Genomic DNA, 23,899 nt, shown 5'->3' with positions numbered 1-23,899 from the left:
CAATATGCACAACTAGGGCCCTAGGAGAACCTACATATGAAATTTGAGAAAGATCACTTCAGTACTTTCTGAGAAATAGCGGTAACAAACTTTAACTATCAAAATCCAAGATGGCCGCCAGTCGGCCATCTTGTTGACCGATTGGTCCCAAAATGCAACATGCACAGCTAGGGCCCTAGGGGAACCTACATGTGAAATTTGAGAAAGATCCCTTCACAACTTTCTGAAAAAAAGCGGTAACAAACTTTAACTATCAAAATCCAAGATGGCCGCCATTCGGCCATCTTGTTGACCGATTGGTCCCAAAATGCAATATGCACAACTAGGGCCCTAGGGGAACCTACATGTGAAATTTGAGAAAGATCCCTTCACAACTTTCTGAGAAATAGCGGTAACAAACTTTAACTATCAAAATCCAAGATGGCCGCCAGTCGGCCATCTTGTTGACCGATTGGTCCCAAAATGCAATATGCACAACTAGGGCCCTAGGGAACCTACATGTGAAATTTGAGAAAGATCCCTTCACAACTTTCTGAGAAATAGCGGTAACAAACTTTAACTATCAAAATCCAAGATGGCCGCCAGTCGGCCATCTTGTTGACCGATTGGTCCCAAAATGCAATATGCACAACTAGGGCCCTAGGGGAACCTACATGTGAAATTTGAGAAAGATTCCTTCAGTACTTTCTGAGAAAAGCGATAACAAACTTTAACTATCAAAATCCCAGATGGCCGTTCTTCGGCCATCTTGTTGACCGATTGGTCCCAAAATGCAATATGCACAACTAGGGCCCTAGGAGAACCTACATATGAAATTTGAGAAAGATCACTTCAGTACTTTCTGAGAAATAGCGGTAACAAACTTTAACTATCAAAATCCAAGATGGCCGCCAGTCGGCCATCTTGTTGACCGATTGGTCCCAAAATGCAACATGCACAGCTAGGGCCCTAGGGGAACCTACATGTGAAATTTGAGAAAGATCCCTTCACAACTTTCTGAGAAATAGCGGTAACAAACTTTAACTATCAAAATCCAAGATGGCCGCCAGTCGGCCATCTTGTTGACCGATTGGTCCCAAAATGCAATATGCACAACTAGGGCCCTAGGGGAACCTACATGTGAAATTTGAGAAAGATTCCTTCAGTTCTTTCTGAGAAATAGCGGTAACAAACTTTAACTATCAAAATCCAAGATGGCCGCCAGTCGGCCATCTTGTTGATTGATTGGTCATTGGTCTAAAAACTTCCGTTGTCCAAAAATCAAAATGGTCATAGGCCCATTATTCTGTATCCTCAATTAATCTCCAAACAGCCTTGATGTTGCAGGGGTTACTATCACTCTCATTATACCCAACCCCGGGATGGGTCATAGAAAAAATGAAGACAATTCAGGAGAAATAAAAGAGACCAATCACAGGTCTGCAGAAACTTCTATTGAAGATTACAGAGATTGACTCAAAAGCATCACAGTCAACTCAGGGTTCAAACCAAAAAATATATTTCATTGGCGATAAAATTGTGACTTTGTCAATTCAACCACAGTGTACTTTTATTCAATTATTTTGGTATTCATCAAAGGACTTAACTCATTTGTAGTTGCACAGAGAGCCTTTAGTTTTGCTATAACATAGTCCAGGAGTGGATATTTGCAAGTGATAGTAACCTCTTGAATATCAAGGATGATCTCCAAACAGAAATGCATAACTGTTTATGGAAGATTCATTCAGTACTTTTAGAGAATACATAGCTGGTGATAAATTTCAGAATCTGAGACGTAACTTGTCGGCCATGTTTTTATAACGATCACAAGGACCAAGTGAGCTAATAACATAACACATCTAATAACATAACACATTTGAAATCTTGGTAACAATTTAATTTATTATAAAATATGTTCAATCACTCAACAAAAAATGTTGAATTTTAATTTAAAGAATATACCTGTTATAAAGGACACCTGTCTATAAAGGACAGATTCATCAACCTAAGTTGATGTAATTTTCTAGATAGTTGACCTCTGTATAAAGGGCACCTGCCTTTAAAAGTCACTTTTGCTATGTCCATTTGCTGTTCTTTATGGACAGGTTTGACTGTAATATGATGCGACAATGATATTTCATGGTAGATCAATACCACGTCGCAGAGAGACTGTCCTTGATGTCATGTTTTGTGTTACGTTTTGACTGTGTGACAATCGATGCCTCTCCTTTCTTTCTGATACGCCTGGCGTGTAGCTTCTCATGCTTCTGTTTGAGCTGTCTCTTCATTTTCTCCTTGACGATTTCGGGGTCCATAGACGAGGCGTTGCTGGACATACTGAGGGAGCTACGCTGCCTTGTGGTGGTGAGATGAGAGTTTGTATGCTCCATACTCTCCTCATTTCTAAAAGGTTTGTAAGCTCTGTTGGTATCACTTAAATCCTCCAACTGCTCCTCCTCATCATCGTCAGATAGTCTGTCCTTTACATCGTCCTTGTCTTTTGTATCCACCACATTATCTGTTAAACGTTCCTCCACACAACTCGCACATGCCTCAGACGCCTCATCTGTAACATTGTCATTAGATGTTGGTTTAGCTTCTAAAGGTTCAGATTCAAGCTCATTATCACTTTCCTCTTCAATTTGGTCTTCATCTTCATCAATGACTTCATCTTCATCACCAGAAATATCTTCATCTTCCGCATCTTTCTCTGATGACTCTGGTCCTTGAAGTATGTTTAGTTCCTCAGCAGCCTAAATAAATCAAGTCAGAATCCATTTATTACATATGGCAAAATAAATCCATTATATTTAATAAACAATTTAATAGTAACAAAATCATTGTCTAAGGCGTTTAACACAGTTTTACAAATCCAGGGATTGATGCTAGCGGTGGTCCTGTGGCCTCGTCCTGTGGCCCGAGGCCACAAGAAAAATGGAAGGACCACTAAGTCATTCTTGATTGGTGGTCCGTTGGACCACCTAAAATATTCATGATATTATTACCTCTTTCAATTGTTTTTCTAATTCACCATTCCAAGTTGATAGTCTTTTTGTTTTTTTTTTCTTTTTTTTTTCTCTCTCTCATAATTTGTAATATTGACCGATGCCGTAAATCATGGTACCGGAACTCTCTAACGGATGGAGAGTAAAAATATGTCCTTTATGCCAATAAACGGCCATGAAGACAATGATGTTATGTATTTGTGCTTTTTTTTATTACATGTTGGAAGGACCACCTGAAATTCAGAAGGACCACTAGAAAAAAATATTTGGTGGTCCTGCTGACCACCTCCTAAAATAAGTTGCTATTTAACCCTGAAATCCTGCTTTCCTCAATTTTTCAAGGGTTACTTCCTTGTAATACTGTGGTAATATCTTCCCCCGGATTATGTCAAAGCAAAATTTAAGGTATTTCAGGGGAAGAAAAAAAATCCAATCAGATCTATAGAGCCTTTCTTTGAAGATTATGCAGAGTGACACATACCTTCAAAGCAATACAGTCAACCACAGTGTTTTCAGTTATTCGATTATTTTGATGTAGATCGAAGGACCGAATTACCTGTATCATCTGCTGTCGCACACAGAACCTTCAATTTTTCTATGATATGTTATAGGGGTGGATATAACGACAGTAACAGTAACCCCTAGAATATCGAGGATGGTAAAGTTACAGAATTTGTAAAACTAATTGTGGAATATTTATAGGATGTAACTTCACAGGATTGATGATTAATGAGGACTTCATAATTAGTATAGTTACCTCGTCAAATGTGCTGGCCATTTCCTTTGTAAATCCACTGGCTGATACTTCTACATCCAGGTTATCATCTCGTCTGTAACATAAAATCACACAGCCATAATTATTCCGCTTTACACATTTGATCTGGTTAATATTCTGATATAAATGTGATACTGTATAACATGAAATGTTGTTGTGAAGTTGCATTCTCTGTTTTTGGGGTTAATGTTGAATCGTGAATAAAAAACAAAGAACTTGGTTTTATACATTATTGTCACCAAACATGAATATTTCAACCCATGAAATATTTTTAAATCTTTAAACGGAAAAGAAAGTGTTAATGAACATTTCATGTTATACAGTACAACGAAAATACTTCATGCAGCAAAAAGAATTGAAGAGCCCAAAATGGATAGGTGTACTCTTAATAAATTGAGAATGAATTCAATTAAATTCAACAACAGATATAACCAAGGTACCAGGATTTGAACATTGGACATTTCTTACATACCTTATATCTGAAAACGTTGGGTAAAGCTCACTTTCATAATGAAATCGTCTGGCAAAGAATTCACGAATGCATCGGACATCTCTGTTGAAATACCTAGGAAGAAAGATGATACTTGTATATAAATATTATATATATCTGCTTAATCTCTTTCTTTACAAGTTTTCTTGGAATCCAATCATTGAATTGATGGTTCAATACTAAGTCTCTATAACGGTAGCAGGATAAGACTTTGTCGACCATCAGCGACCAAGTAGTTCAATCAACATAGCATCTGGCTAGTGTTCAGAGGTCTCAGGTTCGAATACTGGTCTGCCTGCTACATTGTCTCCTCTCCTGTTATGTCTCCTTTCCTGTTATTTGACATTGACATACCGATCAATAAATCTCAGTACTATGACATGTCGATCATCAGCAACCATGTAGCTCAATCTGTAGAGTATCCGGCTAGTGTTCAGAGATCCCGGGTTCGAATATCAGTCTGGCTGCTTAATTAATTTTCTCCTCTCCTGTTAAATACTAAAGAGTAACTTCCCTTGTTAGCTGCTAATGTATCTTACACATGGAAAGGTGAGTTTGCCAATCCATGATAGTATAAAAGTTACTTCATGAACAAAAAAGCACTTACCATTCTGCATTGAAGTGGGATGTGGAGATCATCTGTGGAAAATCGTACATAGTCACTGTTCCATCATCATCAACCATCAGATTAAACTCGTTGAAGTCTCCGTGGATAACTCCACAGTTTCCCAGACGGACTATCAATTCCATACAGTCATTGTATACCTGAGCTGGGTCCGATAACTCACGTACCTGGCATCTATAGGGTGAAACATATCAATCACTATTTTAATATTTTTTAGTAACAACTTTCTTTTGTGGCTACTAATTGTCTGAAAATCCTTAATGATATAAGTGATGTATATATTAATTTACGTAAATAAACAGTTCTCTCGATTTACTTGGATCTCGAAATACTCTAAAATATATAGCACACGAAAGAAAGTTGGTTTACAGTAATGAAGGGGCCATCTATTAATAGGACTAGTCCAGACAGTACTGACTAATTTGGAACTTGTCATTTTGTAGTAACTGGTGGTTACCTAAGATAACAATAAGGCAGATTTAGATGAAATGGAAAGAGGGTGGCAAGCAAAAATTATTTTCATACTGTTACAATTTTGTTTGCCATTTTCACGTCAGTAAAAGTTAAATGCATAAAGAGGGTGGTGCCAGTTGCAATTGTCTAATTTACGAAAGGGTATAGTGTCTCGCCCAAGAACATTTCCACAGCACCACAGACCAGTCCATTTCTCACCTACCAACAACTTCAATGTTTAGATACAATCATAATAGGACTACAGTTTAGGAGTTGATGAGACTTACAGAGGATGTCCACTCAGCAGTTCCATGATGACTGTGTGTCTGTTGAAGTCCTGTGGCTTTGGTACAGGGAACTTTCTATCATATAAAGCCTAAAGAAGGTAATGGTGAATTGGGTGGTTAACATTGACAGAGAATGATTCACTTTAGAACTCTCTAGTATGATTTACTTTAGAACTCTCTAGTATGATTTACTTAAGAACTCTCTAGTATGATTTACTTTAGAACTCTCTAGTATGATTTACTTTAGAACTCTCTAGTATGATTTACTCTATGATTTACTTTAGAACTCTCTAGTATGATTTACTTTAGAACTCTCTATTATGATTTACTTTAAAACTCTCTAGTATGATTAACTCTATGATTTACTTTAGAACTCTCTAGTATGATTCACTTTAGAACTCTCTAGTATGATTTACTTTAGAACTCTCTAGTATGATTTACTTTAGAACTCTCTATGATTTACTTTGATTCTAGTATGATTTACTTTAGAACTCTCTAGTATGATTTACTCTATGATTTACTTTAGAACTCTCTAGTATGATTTACTTTAGAACTCTCTAGTATGATTTACTCTATGATTTACTTTAGAACTCTCTAGTATGATTTACTTTAGAACTCTCTAGTATGATTTACTCTATGATTTACTTTAGAACTCTCTAGTATGATTTACTTTAGAACGCTCTAGTATGATTTACATTAGAACTCTCTAGTATTGTTTACTCTATGATTTACTTTAGAACTCTCTAGTATGATTTACTTTAGAACTTTCTAGTATGATTTACTTTAGAACTCTCTAGTATGATTTACTTTAGAACTCTCTATTATGATTTACTTTAAAACTCTCTAGTATGATTAACTCTATGATTTACTTTGGAACTCTCTAGTATGATTCACTTTAGAACTCTCTAGTATGATTTACTTTAGAACTCTCTAGTATGATTTACTTAAGAACTCTCTAGTGTGATTTACTTTAGAACTCTCTAGTATGATTTACTTTAGAACTCTCTAGTATGATTTACTTTAGAACTCTCTAGTATGATTTACTTTAGAACTCTCTAGTATGATTTACTTTAGAACTCTCTAGTATGATTTACTCTATGATTTACTTTAGAACTCTCTAGTATGATTTACTTTAGAACTCTCTAGTATGATTTACTTTAGAACTCTCTAGTATGATTTACTTTAGAACTCTCTAGTATGATTTACTTTAAAACTCTCTACTATGATTAACTCTATGATTTACTTTGGAACTCTCTAGTATGATTTACTTTAGAACTATCTAGTATGATTTACTTTAGAACTCTCTAGTATGATTTACTTTAGAACTCTCTAGTATGATTTACTTTAGAACTCTCTAGTATGATTTACTTAAGAACTCTCTAGTATGATTTACTTAAGAACTCTCTAGTATGATTTACTTTAGAACTCTCTAGTATGATTTACTTTAGAACTCTCTAGTATGATTTACTCTATGATTTACTTTAGAACTCTCTAGTATGATTTACTTCAGAACTCTAGTATGATTTACTTTAGAACTCTCTAGTATGATTTACTCTATGATTTACTTTAGAACTCTCTAGTATGATTTACTTCAGAACTCTAGTATGATTTACTTTAGAACTCTCTAGTATGATTTACTCTATGATTTACTTTAGAACTCTCTAGTATGATTTACTTTAAAAATCTCTAGTATGATTAACTCTATGATTTACTTTGGAACTCTCTAGTATGATTTACTTTAGAACTCTCTAGTATGATTTACTCTATGATTTACTTTAGAACTCTCTAGTATGATTTACTCTATGATTTACTTTAGAACTCTGTAATATTATTTACTTTAGAACTCTCTAGTATGATTTACTTTAGAACTCTCTAGTATGATTTACTCTATGATTTACTTTAGAACTCTCTAGTATGATTTACTTTAGAACTCTCTAGTATGATTTACTTTAGAACTCTCTAGTATGATTTACTCTATGATTTACTTTAGAACTCTCTAGTATGATTTACTTTAGAACTCTCTAGTATGATTTACTTTAGAACTCTCTAGTATGATTTACTTTAGAACTCTCTAGTATGATTTACTCTATGATTTACTTTAGAACTCTCTAGTATGATTTACTCTAAGTTTACTTTAGAACTCTCAAGTATGATTTACTTTAGAACTCTCTAGTATGATTTACTTTAGAACTCTCTAGTATGATTTACTCTATGATTTACTTTAGAACTCTCTAGTATGATTTACTTTAGAACTCTCTAGTATGATTTACTTTAGAACTCTCTAGTATGATTTACTCTAAGTTTACTTTAGAACTCTCTAGTATGATTTACTCTATGATTTACTTTAAAACTCTCTAGTATGATTTACTTTAGAACTCTCTAGTATGATTTACTTATGATTTACTTTAGAACTCTCTAGTATGATTTACTTTAGAACTCTCTAGTATGATTTACTCTAAGTTTACTTTAGAACTCTCTAGTATGATTTACTCTATGATTTACTTTAGAACTCTCTAGTATGATTTACTTTAGAACTCTCTAGTATGATTTACTCTATGATTTACTTTAGAACTCTCTAGTATAATTTACTTTAGAACTCTCTAGTATGATTTACTTTAGAACTCTCTAGTATGGTTTACTCTATGATTTACTTTAGAACTCTCTAGTATAATTTACTTTAGAACTCTCTAGTATGATTTATACTCTCTAGTATGATTTACTTTAGAACTCTCTAGTATGATTTACTTTAGAACTCTCTAGTATGTTTACTCTCTCTAGATTTTACTTTAGAACTCTCTAGTATGATTTACTTTAGAACTCTCTAGTATGATTTACTTTAGAACTCTCTAGTATGATTATTTACTTTAGAAACTCTCTAGTATGATTTACTTTAACTCTCTAGTATGATTTACTTAAACTCTCTAGTATGATTTACTCTCTATGATTTACTTTAGAACTCTCTAGTATGATTTACTTTAGAACTCTCTAGTATGATTTACTCTATGATTTACTTTAGAACTCTCTAGTATGATTTACTTTAGAACTCTCTAGTATGATTTACTTTAGAACTCTCTAGTATGATTTACATTTAGAACTCTCTAGTATGATTTACTCTATGATTTACTTTAGAACTCTCTAGTATGATTTACTTTAGAACTCTCTAGTATGATTACTCTATGATTTACTTTAGAACTCTCTAGTATGATTTACTTTAGAACTCTCTAGTATGATTTACTTTACTTAGAACTCTCTAGTATGATTTACTCTTATGAACTTTAGAACTCTTATATGATTTACTTTAGAACTCTCTAGTATGATTTACTTTGAACTCTCTAGTATGATTTACTTTAGAACTCTCTAGTATGATTTACTTTAGAACTCTCTAGTATGATTTACTTAGAACTCTCTAGTATGATTTACTTTAGAACTCTCTAGTATGATTTACTTTAGAACTCTCTAGTATGATTTACTCTATGATTTACTTTAGAACTCTCTAGTATGATTTACTTTAGAACTCTCTAGTATGATTTACTTTAAAACTCTCTAGTATGATTTACTCTATGATTTACTTTAGAACTCTCTAGTATGATTTACTTTAGAACTCTCTAGTATGATTTACTCTAGATTTACTCTCTAGTATGATTTACTTTAGAACTCTCTAGTATGATTTACTTTAGAACTCTCTAGTATGATTTACTCTATGATTTACTTAGAACTCTCTAGTATGATTTATGATTTACTTTAGAACTCTCTAGTATGATTTACTTTAGAACTCTCTAGTATGATTTACTTTAGAACTCTCTAGTATGATTTACTTAGAACTCTCTAGTATGATTTACTTTAGAACTCTCTAGTATGATTTACTTTAGAACTCTCTAGTATGATTTACTTTAGAACTCTCTAGTATGATTTACTTTAGAACTCTCTAGTATGATTTACTTTAGAACTCTCTAGTATGATTTACTTTAGAACTCTCTAGTATGATTTACTTTAGAACTCTCTAGTATGATTTACTTTAGAACTCTCTAGTATGATTTACTTTAGAACTCTCTAGTATGATTTACTTTAGAACTCTCTAGTATGATTTACTTTAGAACTCTCTAGTATGATTTACTTTAGAACTCTCTAGTATGATTTACTTAGAACTCTCTAGTATGATTTACTTTAGAACTCTCTAGTATGATTTACTTTAGAACTCTCTAGTATGATTTACTTTAGAACTCTCTAGTATGATTTACTTTAGAACTCTCTAGTATGATTTACTTTAGAACTCTCTAGTATGATTTACTTTAGAACTCTCTAGTATGATTACTCTATGATTTACTTTAGAACTCTCTAGTATGATTTACTTTAGAACTCTCTAGTATGATTTACTTTAGAACTCTCTAGTATGATTTACTTTAGAACTCTCTAGTATGATTTACTTTAGAACTCTCTAGTATGATTTACTTTAGAACTCTCTTAGTATGATTTACTTTAGAACTCTCTAGTATGATTTACTTTAGAACTCTCTAGTATGATTTACTTTAGAACTCTCTAGTATGATTTACTTTAGAACTCTCTAGTATGATTTACTTTAGAACTCTCTAGTATGATTTACTTTAGAACTCTCTAGTATGATTTACTCTATGATTTACTTTAGAACTCTCTAGTATGATTTACTTTAGAACTCTCTAGTATGATTTACTTTAGAACTCTCTAGTATGATTTACTTTAGAACTCTCTAGTATGATTTACTTTAGAACTCTCTAGTATGATTTACTTTAGAACTCTCTAGTATGATTTACTCTATGATTTACTTTAGATTTACTTAGAACTCTCTAGTATGATTTACTTTAGAACTCTCTAGTATGATTTACTTTAGAACTCTCTAGTATGATTTACTCTATGATTTACTTTAGAACTCTCTAGTATGATTTACTTTAGAACTCTCTAGTATGATTTACTTTAGAACTCTATAGTATGATTTACTTAGAACTCTCTAGTATGATTTACTTTAGAACTCTCTAGTATGATTTACTTTAGAACTCTCTAGTATGATTTACTTTAGAACTCTCTAGTATGATTTACTTTAGAACTCTCTAGTATGATTTACTTAAGAACTCTCTAGTATGATTTACTTTAGAACTCTCTAGTATGATTTACTTTAGAACTCTCTAGTATGATTACTCTATGATTTACTTTAGAACTCTCTAGTATGATTTACTTTAGAACTCTCTAGTATGATTTACTTTAGAACTCTCTAGTATGATTTACTTTAGAACTCTCTAGTATGATTTACTTTAGAACTCTCTAGTATGATTTCTATGATTTACTTAGAACTCTATGTATGATTTACTTTAGAACTCTCTAGTATGATTTACTTAGAACTCTCTAGTATGATTTACTTTAGAACTCTCTAGTATGATTTACTTTAGAACTCTCTATTATGATTTACTTTAAAACTCTCTAGTATGATTAACTCTATGATTTACTTTGGAACTCTCTAGTATGATTTACTTTAGAACTCTCTAGTATGATTTACTTTAGAACTCTCTAGTATGATTTACTTTAAAACTCTCTACTATGATTTACTCTATGATTTACTTTAGAACTCTCTAGTATAATTTACTTTAGAACTCTCTAGTATGATTTACTTTAGAACTCTCTAGTATGATTTACTTTAGAACTCTCTAGTATGATTTACTTTAAAACTCTCTAGTATGATTAACTCTATGATTTACTTTGGAACTCTCTAGTATGATTCACTTTAGAACTCTCTAGTATGATTTACTTTAGAACTATCTAGTATGATTTACTTTAGAACTCTCTAGTATGATTTACTCTATATTACTTTAGAACTCTCTAGTATGATTTACTTTAGAACTCTCTAGTATGATTTACTTAGAACTCTCTTGATTATGATTTACTTTAGAACTCTCTAGTATGATTTACTTTAGAACTCTCTAGTATGTTAGATCTCTAGTATTTTACTTTAGAACTCTCTAGTATGATTTACTTTAGAACTCTCTAGTATGATTTACTCTATGATTTACTTCTAGTATGATTTACTTTAGAACTCTCTAGTATGATTTACTTAGAACTCTATATGATTTACTTTAGAACTCTCTAGTATATTTACTCTATGATTTTACTTTAGAAATTTACTCTCTAGTATGATTTACTTTAGAACTCTCTAGTATGATTTACTTTAGAACTCTCTAGTATGATTTACTTTAGAACTCTCTAGTATGATTTACTTAAGAACTCTCTAGTATGATTTACTTTAGAACTCTCTAGTATGATTTACTCTATGATTTACTTTAGAACTCTCTAGTATGATTTACTTTAGAACTCTCTAGTATGATTTACTTTAGAACTCTCTATTATGATTTACTTTAAAACTCTCTAGTATGATTTACTCTATGATTTACTTTGGAACTCTCTAGTATGATTCACTTTAGAACTCTCTAGTATGATTTACTTTAGAACTATCTAGTATGATTTACTTTAGAACTCTCTAGTATGATTTACTCTATGATTTACTTTAGAACTCTCTAATATTATTTACTTTAAAACTCTCCAGTATGATTTACTTTAGAACTCTCTAGTATGATTTACTCTATGATTTACTTTAGAACTCTCTAGTATGATTTACTTTAGAACTCTCTAGTATGATTTACTTTAGAACTCTCTAGTATGATTTACTTGATGATTTACTTTAGAACTCTCTAGTATGATTTACTCTATGATTTACTTTAGAACTCTCTAGTATGATTTACTTTAGAACTCTCTAGTATGATTTACTTGATGATTTACTTTAGAACTCTCTAGTATGATTTACTCTATGATTTACTTTAGAACTCTCTAGTATGATTTACTTTAGAACTCTCTAGTATGATTTACTTTAGAACTCTCTAGTATGATTTACTTTAGAACTCTCTAGTATGATTTACTCTATGATTTACTTTAGAACTCTCTAGTATGATTTACTTTAGAACTCTCTAGTATGATTTACTCTATCATCAAACTCTTTCATTGGTACAATTAATTGATGAGTATAACATCATATTTTACAAAGAAAGTTATGCAATTAAATTATTTTTGCTCACAAAGTAATGATGTCACAATCAATATCTACTTGCAAGGGAGATAATTCTACAATATTTCAGCTACAATGATATTCGTTACAAAACTACCTAGGCAAGCAATATTTTAAAATTAAAGATTATTTTAATAATAATACCTTCATATAAGCAAATTCCTTCATAGCGGCCAGTCTAGACAGATAAAGCCAGGAAGCATTCTTCCTGTGTTTGTGATAATCTCTCTTGTTCTTCAACTGTCGGAATGACGTACGACCCAATCTAACAACAAAAACATTAATACACACTGCATCAATATCATGTTATTTGATTTGATGGATACTTTATAACTTTAAATATGAATGATAGAACTTATTCTTTCTAAAGTATGTGATTTGGTCATGACGATTAACTACTATTAACAGACAGGGCCAGATTTAGAAGAACGAGGAAAGTCAAAGTACCACCAACTTACAGTAAAAGATGCTTCACCGCCGACAAATAGTATTTTTTCACTATCAAAAACAGGAGAAGACGATTTAGTATTTTTCTTCAGTTACAAAAATTACTTACTTTACACCATTACCACCATTGAAAAGTTTGAGCTTTTAATTCAACGTCAAGTTAAAAATATGAAAAATAATTAATTGCATCCCGAAAAAATTCCGACGCACTATATCCTATATGGAATGAAGTACTGATTGCGCATGCACCAAAGGCAAAATGAAAATATATATATTATTTTTGTGTTAATTAGACATACATACACACGATTGAACACCAATTATTGTTCAAATAATGAATATCATTCATGCTCTGTCGGCGGTGGAGCATCTTTACTTACTGGTATTTGGAAACTGTCTCTCCTAGGTTTTAAAATATAGCGGTTGTGTTAGAATGTCAGAACACCTTAGCAAACGAACCAAAATAATCCTGTTTAAACTTTAAAATTCTACAATTCGCTAGGTAACAATTTTGAAATTAGAACATACCGATGTAGCTTCATAGCATATTGGTGATCTTTCTCATCAGCTACTATGTAGAGATCTGAAACATAACAATGATATGAAATATTGTCAAGACTGTCTATAAAGGATATATATAGATGACTTATTTCTGCAGTGACTAACTTGCATTTCCATGCCTAAACAATTTTGTCACTGAAAGTTAATTTCATAATTTGGAATAATTAATATGTTGTTCTACTGTATCTGTGCTGAAAACATTTTTATGACTTTTTTGTGATTTCTAATCACCTGTGATACTCAAAAAAATTAACAGCACACAAAAATATATTGGTTTGCAGTAAATCGTATTTTTTGGAAAGGTCAGTTGATTAGTAAATTAGGTAAACTTGATGGAGTTGATTCAAATCTACCTGGTCTCTATAGAAGAATTCATTTATATAGAGGTGCACTTTCTAACTGGTTCAATTGTGTACATATGTACAATTTTGTATTTGCTTGAGATGCAATTGTAGACATTCATTATGAAACATTTTTGCCAATAAGCATGCTTTTCATTGAAATATCAAAAGGAAAATGTGTTACAAGGAACTAAATATCTAATTAATTAAAAATTAATTATCACAATGAAAATTAATCGTTCACTGGATTTTCAATAGCAGCCTTCTAAAATGTAATTTAAATTTTTATTTTAGACAACTTGTAAAGTAGGATAACCGAGATAATAAAATATTTTCCGGTCGTACTTGCTGTAGAATTCACATTGACAGGGAAAACTTCTCAAATCAACCTGACATCTAAGTATTTGATATAGTAAGTACTAGCTGCAATATTGTAGCTCAAAAGACTTTTTGACAGAAAATGGTGTCGTCTTTAGAGCTACAATTGGTGCCTATAGGAGATTTCAGAAAAGATGGCGATGACGTCACACAAAGGTACATCCGGGCGCTCAAAGGTACAACTCTGTATATCTACACATAAACATAGTGGGAACACAGCCGCTTGCGATGATTGTTTACATTCTATTGTAATAAATAGTGCGACAATCCGAGAACTATTGAGTTATTATTATTATAAAAAGGGTAAATAAATATATTTAACAAAAATATTTAGATATAAACATCTGGTATTCATATATTTTACTCTGTTTATACTCCATTTTCGACCGCCACGAGTAAAAACATGGTCGACATTAGACATACGTATAAACATTGACAGAAGTTACAAAATTAACAGAAACTACATATTAAATTCCAAGTTTCCCCAAATAATATAATGACATTTTAATAAGCGACTACTGTTTTCTAAGTTTAACTTGGTAAAACATCTTACGATGTGTGATTATGACCAAATTAAAATTTGCCTTCGTAGATTACCCCAAGCGCACGGCAGCCATTACGTACAGTACTGCCGAGATCCCAAATTTCGTCATTTTTAAGAGTCACAAAATTATATATATTCTGGTTAACTTTTTCGTCAGAAATTTTGGAATTTAGTTTATGACATTCAAATGAGTCATTTTATAGTTTCTTTTTATCATATTTTAAAACAAAACTTCGAGTATTTTAGGATTCTCGAAGCCGTGCGCAATGTGTCCTGGTCGGCATTTATAGTATTACGACCTAGCTATGTTGTAATTCATAAATCTAAATGAAGTCTATCTAACATGCATTCAAATTACTTAAAAGTAATATCTCCTCAATTTGGCATTTCACATAACGGCACATGGAATAAGGGTGACTAAAAATTAAAAAATAAACTCATGAAATTGAACAATTTCACTATTTTATTTTTCGAGATATCGGCAGCAATACTGTACGTGTACGTACACATACATCTTCTTTTATGTGTAACAGTGGTTTATATACCATTTATTTAAAACCAGATATACATAGGAAATAACGAAATATATATCTTTTTACAAGTACTTGTTGAGATATACGTTGGTAATTACGTATAAATATTATTAATTTCCCAACTATTGGCTGTCGACCGAGGTGATCTACCGGCGAAGCCATGCTTGAGCGGCCGTAGTCTGACCAGGTGGTTCACATTTCGTTATATTTATATTAAATAGTGTTATGAACAGATTTTCCGTGTATTACAGAAATATGATACATTGAAATCAATTATTTATTCATAACTTTTTCACAACATGGATTTCTACGTGTGAACAAAAAGCGGGTACATGTGACGGCCCGGCACCGCTTCGCAAGCTGGCCTCAACACTATATATAAATCTACACAAATATATTTAGCAATAAGAAATTGTAAATATAAATGTCTGTAAGCTCTGAAACAATAAGAAACTATTTTAATGCCAGAATTTGCAAGTATGAAAGTGTATACTTTTGTCACAGTATCGATTTTGTAGCAGTGATGTACGTATCTGTTATTGTTTTTATAAGTCGCCATATTGTGTTTGTACCTTTGAGGACCCGGATGTAAACTTTCTGTGACGTCACGCCATCTTTTCTGAAATCTCCTATACTGTGTACCTGGAGCAAAGTAATGATTGTGCAAACCATTCTAAAACGTTTGTTTGCATTTTTATCGTACTTGTTTGATATCGCTTACCTACCAGGCAATAAAAACTGAACCACATGAAATAGCAAATTCTCATCGAGGCATTATTTTTACATAATACATAAGAAGGTCTTTCTGAAGGGAATTTATACGGCAAGTCCACAAATTGTGAATTTGACGTCTTGTTATGTTTGTTTTGGACAAAAATAATATGTAAATGCATGTATACGCATAAAATAATTGGAAACCTACAAAAAAAGTATAGATAACTATGCCCGAGTGATTTTCGGAGGCAGTGCTCCACTACGACACATAGGGACCAATTCGTACCCGGCCGAAAGGTATAGTAGGCCGGGTACGTATATTCGTTCTAAGTAAGTACCTGACTCCTTTCCGACACCTATCTGGTTGCCCACAGAATGAATGATTCCACGACTGGTTAAAGCTTTCAGAGCCAGATAGTCATAGCCACTGTTCGTCAGTCTGTAACCATTTTCTGCAAATAGAAAAGTTCAATATGAAAGAGGTCTCAAAAAGATAGTATTTCAAAAACATTACTAAAGAAAGTATCTTCCTCCCCTATATTGGAATGGGTCTTGTTATGTCTTATTGTAAAACCTGATTGCTAATCAGTATATCATTTAAATGATCAGGATTTATTGCATTTAAGAGGACTATCTGTGTATCTTTAAAGACATACAAGAAATATAATATTTTAATGATTGTATTAAATTAAATACAAGTGTTTTCTTTAAATGACATTAAATGTCATTGGAGAAAAAAAATTGAAGAATGAAATTGCCAAGGAATTTGACATCAAAGCAAGTACATTTTTCGTACTTATATCAAATATCATCTGTTCTGAAACAATGGGAACAATTCTTAGTGATCACGAACAGAGATGTTGTTCTCTAAAATGAAAATGAATAAGGATGGAAATTATTAGATATCGAAGAATATTTATACAAGTGGTATATATATATTTGTTCTTATTAAAATATGCAATGGCTATGGGATGTAGAAATGTTAACACACTCAGTTCAAATCCTGCATAATGTGAAAGGATTTGAAGGAATTTGTAATAATTTGGACTGTACATTAAAGTGCTATGTATAGTTTTTCTGTACTTTCTTTACAAATTACACAAACCTTTTTTTCCTGCATGTTCATAACAAACAAGTTTATGTTTGGCCAGCTCCTTCAGGACTTTGTGACAACCTCCCGCATGTAGATGTGCAATGGACGCCACTAGAGGAGATGGGACAATCTCATGATTTTTCATGCCCATCTCAACCTAAAAGGATGAAATTTTTTTTTTTTAGTCCATGCAGCACATAAACTAGACTGGCCACCAGACGCTAAATTAATAATTATTAATAAGATGTTCTCAACAGAATTTTGCTATAGATTTCTTTTCAATAAGATAATTTTATGTTAATCAGAGGGAAAGTGTACATTGGGTTGCGCCCTCTAATATAGATTATCTCCCTTATTTTGAATCTTAGGAAGGAATTTAGACATTTAAACAAAAATCATCTTGTCAAATTTTAGTGATGTTTTTAATATTCTAGAGACTGGTGGCCAGTCTATACATAAACAGAAGAAGATTAGAAGCATGCAATTAAACTACTCGCTACAGGTAACAGCACTGCTATAACACTGGTGTGGCCATTACATGTTCTCATCTCCTGTTACAGAATTGGTGCCAAACTGAATTTCCACATGGCATATAGAGTTTTTTGTCTTCGATACTGGAGAAATGACATATGTACAGCATTCGAAATTAATGCCTGTCTGTCTGCCCGTGACCGGCAATTTTATAGTCGGGCAGACAATTTTTACCGTGTAGCTGGTCCTTTGACCTGCAACTTTTGGTCCAGATAGAAGATATATATACAAACAACAAGAGATCCCAGAGGGATGTTGGCGCCCACCAAAGAATAATCTATATCTGACAAAGGAAAGATGGATCTTTTCTCTACCTTTCTCTACTTTTTAAACTTTTTCAAACATACTACATATAAAATTTGAGACAGATCCCTTTTGAGAAATAGCGGCAACAAACTTCAACTATCAAAATCCAAGATGACTCCTTGGCGGCCATCTTGTTGATCAATCAAATATGCACAACTAGGGCCCTAGGGGAACCTACATGTGAAATTTGAGAAAGATCCATTCAATACTTTCTGAGAAATAGCGATAACAAACTTTATAAACATAAGAAATAGCCATAACAAACTTTAACTATCGAAATCCAAGATGGCGGCCGAGCGGCCATCTTGTTCACCGATTGGTCCAAAAATGCAATATGAACAACAAGGGCCTTAGGGGAACCTACATATTAAATTTGAGAAAGATCCCTTCAGCACTTTTTGAGAAATGGGGATATCAAACCTTAACTATCGAAATCCAAGATGGCCGCCTGGCGGCCATCTTGTTTTTCCTATCAGCCTCAAAATCTGTATGGCACAAATAGGGACCAAGGGTAACCTCCATGTGAAGTTTGAACAAAATTCCTTCAGTAGTTCTCAAGAAATATCGATAACAAACTTCAACTGCCAAAATCAAAGATGGCTGCCTGGCGGCCATCTTGTTTTTCCGATCAGCCTCAAAATCTGTATGGCACAACTAGGGACCAAGGGTACCCTCCATGTGAAGTTTGAACAAAATCCCTTCAGTAGTTCTCATATCGATAACAAACTTCAACTGCCAAAATCAAAGATGGCTGCCTGGCGGCCATCTTGTTTTTCCTTGTTTTTCCGATCAGCCTCAAAATCTGTATGGCACAACTAGGGACCAAGGGTAATCTTCATGTGAAGTTTGAACAAAATCCCTTCAGTAGTTCTCAAGAAATATCGATAACAAACTTCAACTGCCAAAATCAAAGATGGCTGCCTGGCGGCCATCTTGTTTTTCCGATCAGCCTCAAAATCTGTATGGCACAAATATGGACCAAGGGGACCCTCCATGTGAAGTTTGAACAAAATCCCTGCCGCAGTTTTTAAGAAATAGTGATAACAAGCATTGTTTACGGACGGACGACGGACCATGGACGCAGGGCGATTTGAATAGCCCACCATCTGATGATGGTGGGCTAAAAATGGCTATAGAATTGTAGAAAGTCGAAGATCAAACTGTACAAAGCAAATTTTCGTAATATTCTGGTTTTCAGTCAACTTTCAGGGGCGTAGGAAGTGGGTGGGGGGCAGGGGTACTTCATTTTAGAACATTTTCTGCTGCGCGGCGAGTTTACCACAACATTCAAGATGTTCTTTAATAATGAAAATTCAATACACATGAACTAGACTAAAAATGTCCATCAAGGGATTATACTATTTCAAGAAATGCTTCTTAAAAGATTGATTTCTTTAGATGTCTTAGCAAGAAAATCAATTCATTCTTATTTTGAGTTACACAACAATGTGCCGATGGTGTGAATCCAGTAATTCAGATCGAGCTGGGTTGCATAATGGTATAATGCCACTCACAATTATCATTTCTAAAGGCAGGTAACTTTATATCGAAAAATTACCGTATTAAGAACGCTAAAATCATTAGAATACATTATAAAACGCATCTCAGCCATTCCAAATCGTAATATTGTTCTCAGGAGGAGACCCTTCAAACAACAAAATTTTGCACCTTCGGCGCACGCATATTCATCAAAATTCATCGTAAAACTCATCTCAGCCATTCTAAATGTAATCTTTTTTCCCGGGGGACCCCCCGAGCCTCTCAATCACCAATGCCTTCAGTGCTCGCAAATTTCAATCCCCAAATGCATGTTAAGTTCCGAAAAATCATTTTCGGCGCTCAAAATCCCCATCTACCATTGCATTATGGGTGCTATACCATGCAAATAGTATAAATATTCATCAAAATTCATCGTAAAATTGCATTATGAGTGCTATATCACTTAGTTCTTAATCGAAAAATTTTTCCATCATTTTTCAGGCCCCCGCCTGAAAATTTTGCGCATTTTGAATTCCACCCTTAAGGATGCATACAATGATTATTATCTCATGCATTACTTAGAGAAGAAGCCATTTATATGGCAGATAGCCAAATTGACCCCTTTGACCCCGCCCCTCAGGGCCCGCAGCCATTCTTAATTGTAAAATTTTGAGACCCATCGACCTCCCTATAAGGATGCCTACCAGCATGGCGGTGATGGTTGAAGTAATGAGCTACACAATGTTTAAATTGAGTTTCTACAAAGTACGGGTCATGACACCTCCAAATAAGATTGTGGATGAACACAGTTATGGGTACTGTTTTATTTGTGATTTTGGCTTGGTTTTTAAGGTACCCATTATGCGAGACGACAACCAGACAGGGAAATGTTCTACCTAGCAATACTTTTCCGTAAATTTCTTGATTCATAAAGCCATAACTTCCAATACTTGGCCAATTTTGTTCATCAACTCAATGGATAAATTATTTCTCTTTAAGTAAGATATAGGTCAATGTTGTGTAGAGCCCATTTATTAAAATAATTACGGAGGTCCGTTTTCCTCGACCGCCCATTCCCTTGATACAGGTACCGGTCCATTTTTCTCTTGCAGTATGAAAGCATGAATTGAAACAGTCAGTCATATGAATGTTTGCCTATATTTGTGACTTTTTAAAATTCCATCGTTGCAATTATTTCATATCAAACGTCGTTGTGTCGTCAGCAAATAACATCCACCTGTTTTAAGATGCTGTCCACAGGTGCGCTGCAGCAATCAGAACCTGAGCAAAATTAACTATGTTTCAAAAAGTTTAAACAATAAGATATGTGGCATATTTAAATGTGAAAATTGGTATTTTTTATAGAGATTGCAGCGAACGGGCCCGAAGGCCTGTTCGACAAAGCGAACTCATGTGGAGTAGAGTGGGGTCGTTAGCCTAATCAACATTTGCAAATTTATGAATCCCCACACCTATAAGGACACTATAAAACCATTGCATTTATGGGAGATGGAAAGAATACGCAATCCCATGTCCCTGAATCTTTAACGTTGCAGAGGGTGGGGGGGGTCCAGCCCTATCATTTGCACAATTGCTATACCATGAAGAGAAGAAGTCCCAACACTATAAGGATGCTACCATTGCCAATTATGGGTGCTATACCATGCTTAGTTTAAGAGAAGAAGTTGTTTATATGGAAATAGCCAAATTGACCCCTTTTGACTTCGCCCCTCAGGCCCCCGGGGGGTCAGCCCCATCATTTGCACAATTTGGAATCCCCACCCTATAACGATACTACAATTGCATTATGAGTGCTATCTCATGCTTAGTTTCAGAGAAGAAGTCGTTTATATGGAAATTGCCAAATTGACCCCATTTGACCCCGCCCCTCAGGCCCCCGGGGGGTCAGCCCCATCATTTGTACAATTTTGAATCCCCACCCTATAAGGATGCTACCATTGCATTATGGGTGCTATGCCATGCTTAGTTGCAGAGAAGAAGTCATTTATATGGAAATAGCCAAATTGACCGCTTTTGACCCCGCCCCTCAGACCCCCGGGGGGGGTCAGCCCTATCATTTGCGCAATTTTGAATTCCCACCCTATAAGGATGCTACAATTGCATTATGAGTGCTATCTCATGCTTAGTTTCAGAGAAGAAGTCGTTTATATGGAAATAGCCAAATTGACCCCATTTGACCCCGCCCCTCAGGCCCCCGGGGGTCAGCCCCATCATTTGTACAATTTTGAATCCCCACCCTATAAGGATGCTACCATTGTATAATGGGTGCTATGCCACGCTTAGTTGCAGAGAAGAAGTCGTTTATATGGAAATAGCCAAATTGGCCCCTTTTGACCCCGCCCCTCAGGCCCCCGGGAGGTCAGCACCATTATTTTTACAATTTTGAATCCCCACCCTATAACGATACTACAATTGCATTATGAGTGCTATCTCATGCTTAGTTTCAGAGAATAAGTCGTTTATATGGAAATAGCCAAATTGACCCCATTTGACCCCGCCCCTCAGGCCCCCGGGGGGGTCAGCCCCATCATTTGTACAATTTTGAATCCCCACCCTATAACGATACTACAATTGCATTATGAGTGCTATCTCATGCTTAGTTTCAGAGAATAAGTCGTTTATATGGAAATAGCCAAATTGACCCCATTTGACCCCGCCCCTCAGGCCCCCGGGGTCAGCCCCATCATTTGTACAATTTTGAATCCCCACCCTATAACGATACTACAATTGCATTATGAGTGCTATCTCATGCTTAGTTTCAGAGAAGAAGTCGTTTATATGGAAATAGCCAAATAGACCCCGCCCCTCAGGCCCCCCGGGGGTCAGCCCCATCATTTGTACAATTTTGAATCCCCACCCTATAAGGATGCTACCATTGCATTATGGGTGCTATCCCATGCTTGGTTTCAGAGTAGAAGTCGTTTATATGGAAATAGCCAAATTGACCACTTTTGGCCCTGCCCCTCAGGCCCCCGGGGGGTCAGCCCCATCATTTGTACAATTTTCAGTTAGTAGCCCATAAGGATGCTACCAGTCAAATTTTGTTGAAATCCGACCAGCGGTTATGGAGAAGAAGTTGATTGTTGACGGACGACGGACAACGGACGCCGGACGCTGCGGTATCCCATAAGCTCACCTCGGTCATTTGGACCAGGTGAGCTAATAAATCTATAAATGGTGTCTAGCAGTACAGTTAGTCAGCACACACTAGGCAATAAAAACAAAACACATGTCAACATCGATAAGACTGATGGGTCAGGGGAGATTACTCTTTCAACATTGAAAATCCTTTATTTACCTGGCATATTTCTATTTAGTTACACAGTTAAAAAAACAACAAACGAAAGAATGGATTAATTATATATACCTGCTATGCTCTCTGATAGGCTTTTGCCTAAAATTATATATTATCTTTTTCATCTGGGCCGTTTTCAATTGTACCGTTTGACTGGTTGGACCTAGTTGTTCGTTTATTAATTAAAGACGGACCTAGTGATTTTATATTGTTTTCAGACGAGCCTTGACAAAGCCCTCACAGGCCTGTATCAAAAACTGCAGAGATGTCAGGTTTTATACTAGAAATAATTACTTTAACCATTGGTCGAACCAGTCGTTCAGAATAAACGAAAACGGCCCAGAACATGAAGATGAACTGAAATTCAATTTTCGATGTGTATGCTGATTTTGTGACCAGGTATGTCACTTTTGTTTACATTTGTCCACTATACGTGTTGTCAGATTTTGCAATATAGTCAAATCTAGCTATATAGCCAGATTTAGCGTGCTACCAGAAACATATATGTATATATGTTTCTGGTGCTACCGGACCTGCATGGTAATTGTCAAAGACAATTTGTGAAGGTCTGTGATTGGTTCAGATTTGTTCACCTGAGCTGCCTTCAGTTTAACTTTGAGATAGTCCAGGGATGTAGAGATCGCGAGTGATCGGAACCCCTGGAGTGTCGAGGATGAGGTGTGTCATTACACCACGATATACAACAGTAAAACAAGCTGTGTCTATGAATTTATGATGTGAATAACAAACAAACATGTTTAACATCGAGAACTTAAAATACATATTGTATAACAAAGAAGTGTTTACTTACTGAAGTCAAAACTCTGAAATCTTCTTTCGTTAAATATCTCAAAATAGACACGTTTAATTTCCCCATTTTGTAGTTTTCAACTTCACGTGTTGAGATTTCTTATCGGAAGTCCTCGTTAAGTAATAAAAAACGTAGAAGTATCTCGAATAA

General features: G+C 34.4%; 1 protein-coding gene across 3 annotated transcripts in view; it reads right to left on the bottom strand.

The window, feature by feature from the left end:
- Window positions 1–1,854: 1,854 nt before the first annotated feature.
- The window catches only part of LOC138333645 (serine/threonine-protein kinase RIO2-like), a 134,472-nt gene continuing 112,427 nt past the window's right edge, over window positions 1,855–23,899 (bottom strand). The window contains exons 1-10 of one of the 3 annotated variants that reach the window (XM_069282149.1): window positions 23,750–23,888; window positions 17,319–17,463; window positions 16,552–16,665; window positions 13,671–13,725; window positions 12,840–12,960; window positions 5,615–5,703; window positions 4,857–5,048; window positions 4,232–4,324; window positions 3,742–3,814; window positions 1,855–2,732 (exon numbers count right to left, since the gene is read on the bottom strand). In XM_069282149.1, the coding sequence (XP_069138250.1) occupies window positions 2,127–2,732; window positions 3,742–3,814; window positions 4,232–4,324; window positions 4,857–5,048; window positions 5,615–5,703; window positions 12,840–12,960; window positions 13,671–13,725; window positions 16,552–16,665; window positions 17,319–17,463; window positions 23,750–23,815 (1,554 nt within the window). In that variant the 5' untranslated portion in view covers window positions 23,816–23,888 and the 3' untranslated portion in view covers window positions 1,855–2,126. Of the gene's footprint in view, window positions 2,733–3,741; window positions 3,815–4,231; window positions 4,325–4,856; window positions 5,049–5,614; window positions 5,704–12,839; window positions 12,961–13,670; window positions 13,726–16,551; window positions 16,668–17,318; window positions 17,464–23,749; window positions 23,889–23,899 lie in introns of those variants that run through there. The other 2 variants (XM_069282150.1, XM_069282151.1) reach the window with 2 other exon arrangements.

The sequence above is a fragment of the Argopecten irradians genome, chromosome 10 (genome assembly GCF_041381155.1).
Source record: "Argopecten irradians isolate NY chromosome 10, Ai_NY, whole genome shotgun sequence".
In the NCBI taxonomy this organism is placed as follows: domain Eukaryota; kingdom Metazoa; phylum Mollusca; class Bivalvia; order Pectinida; family Pectinidae; genus Argopecten; species Argopecten irradians.
Note: the sequence above shows the minus strand (reverse complement) of the source record. Positions and strands in the feature narration are given on the sequence as shown.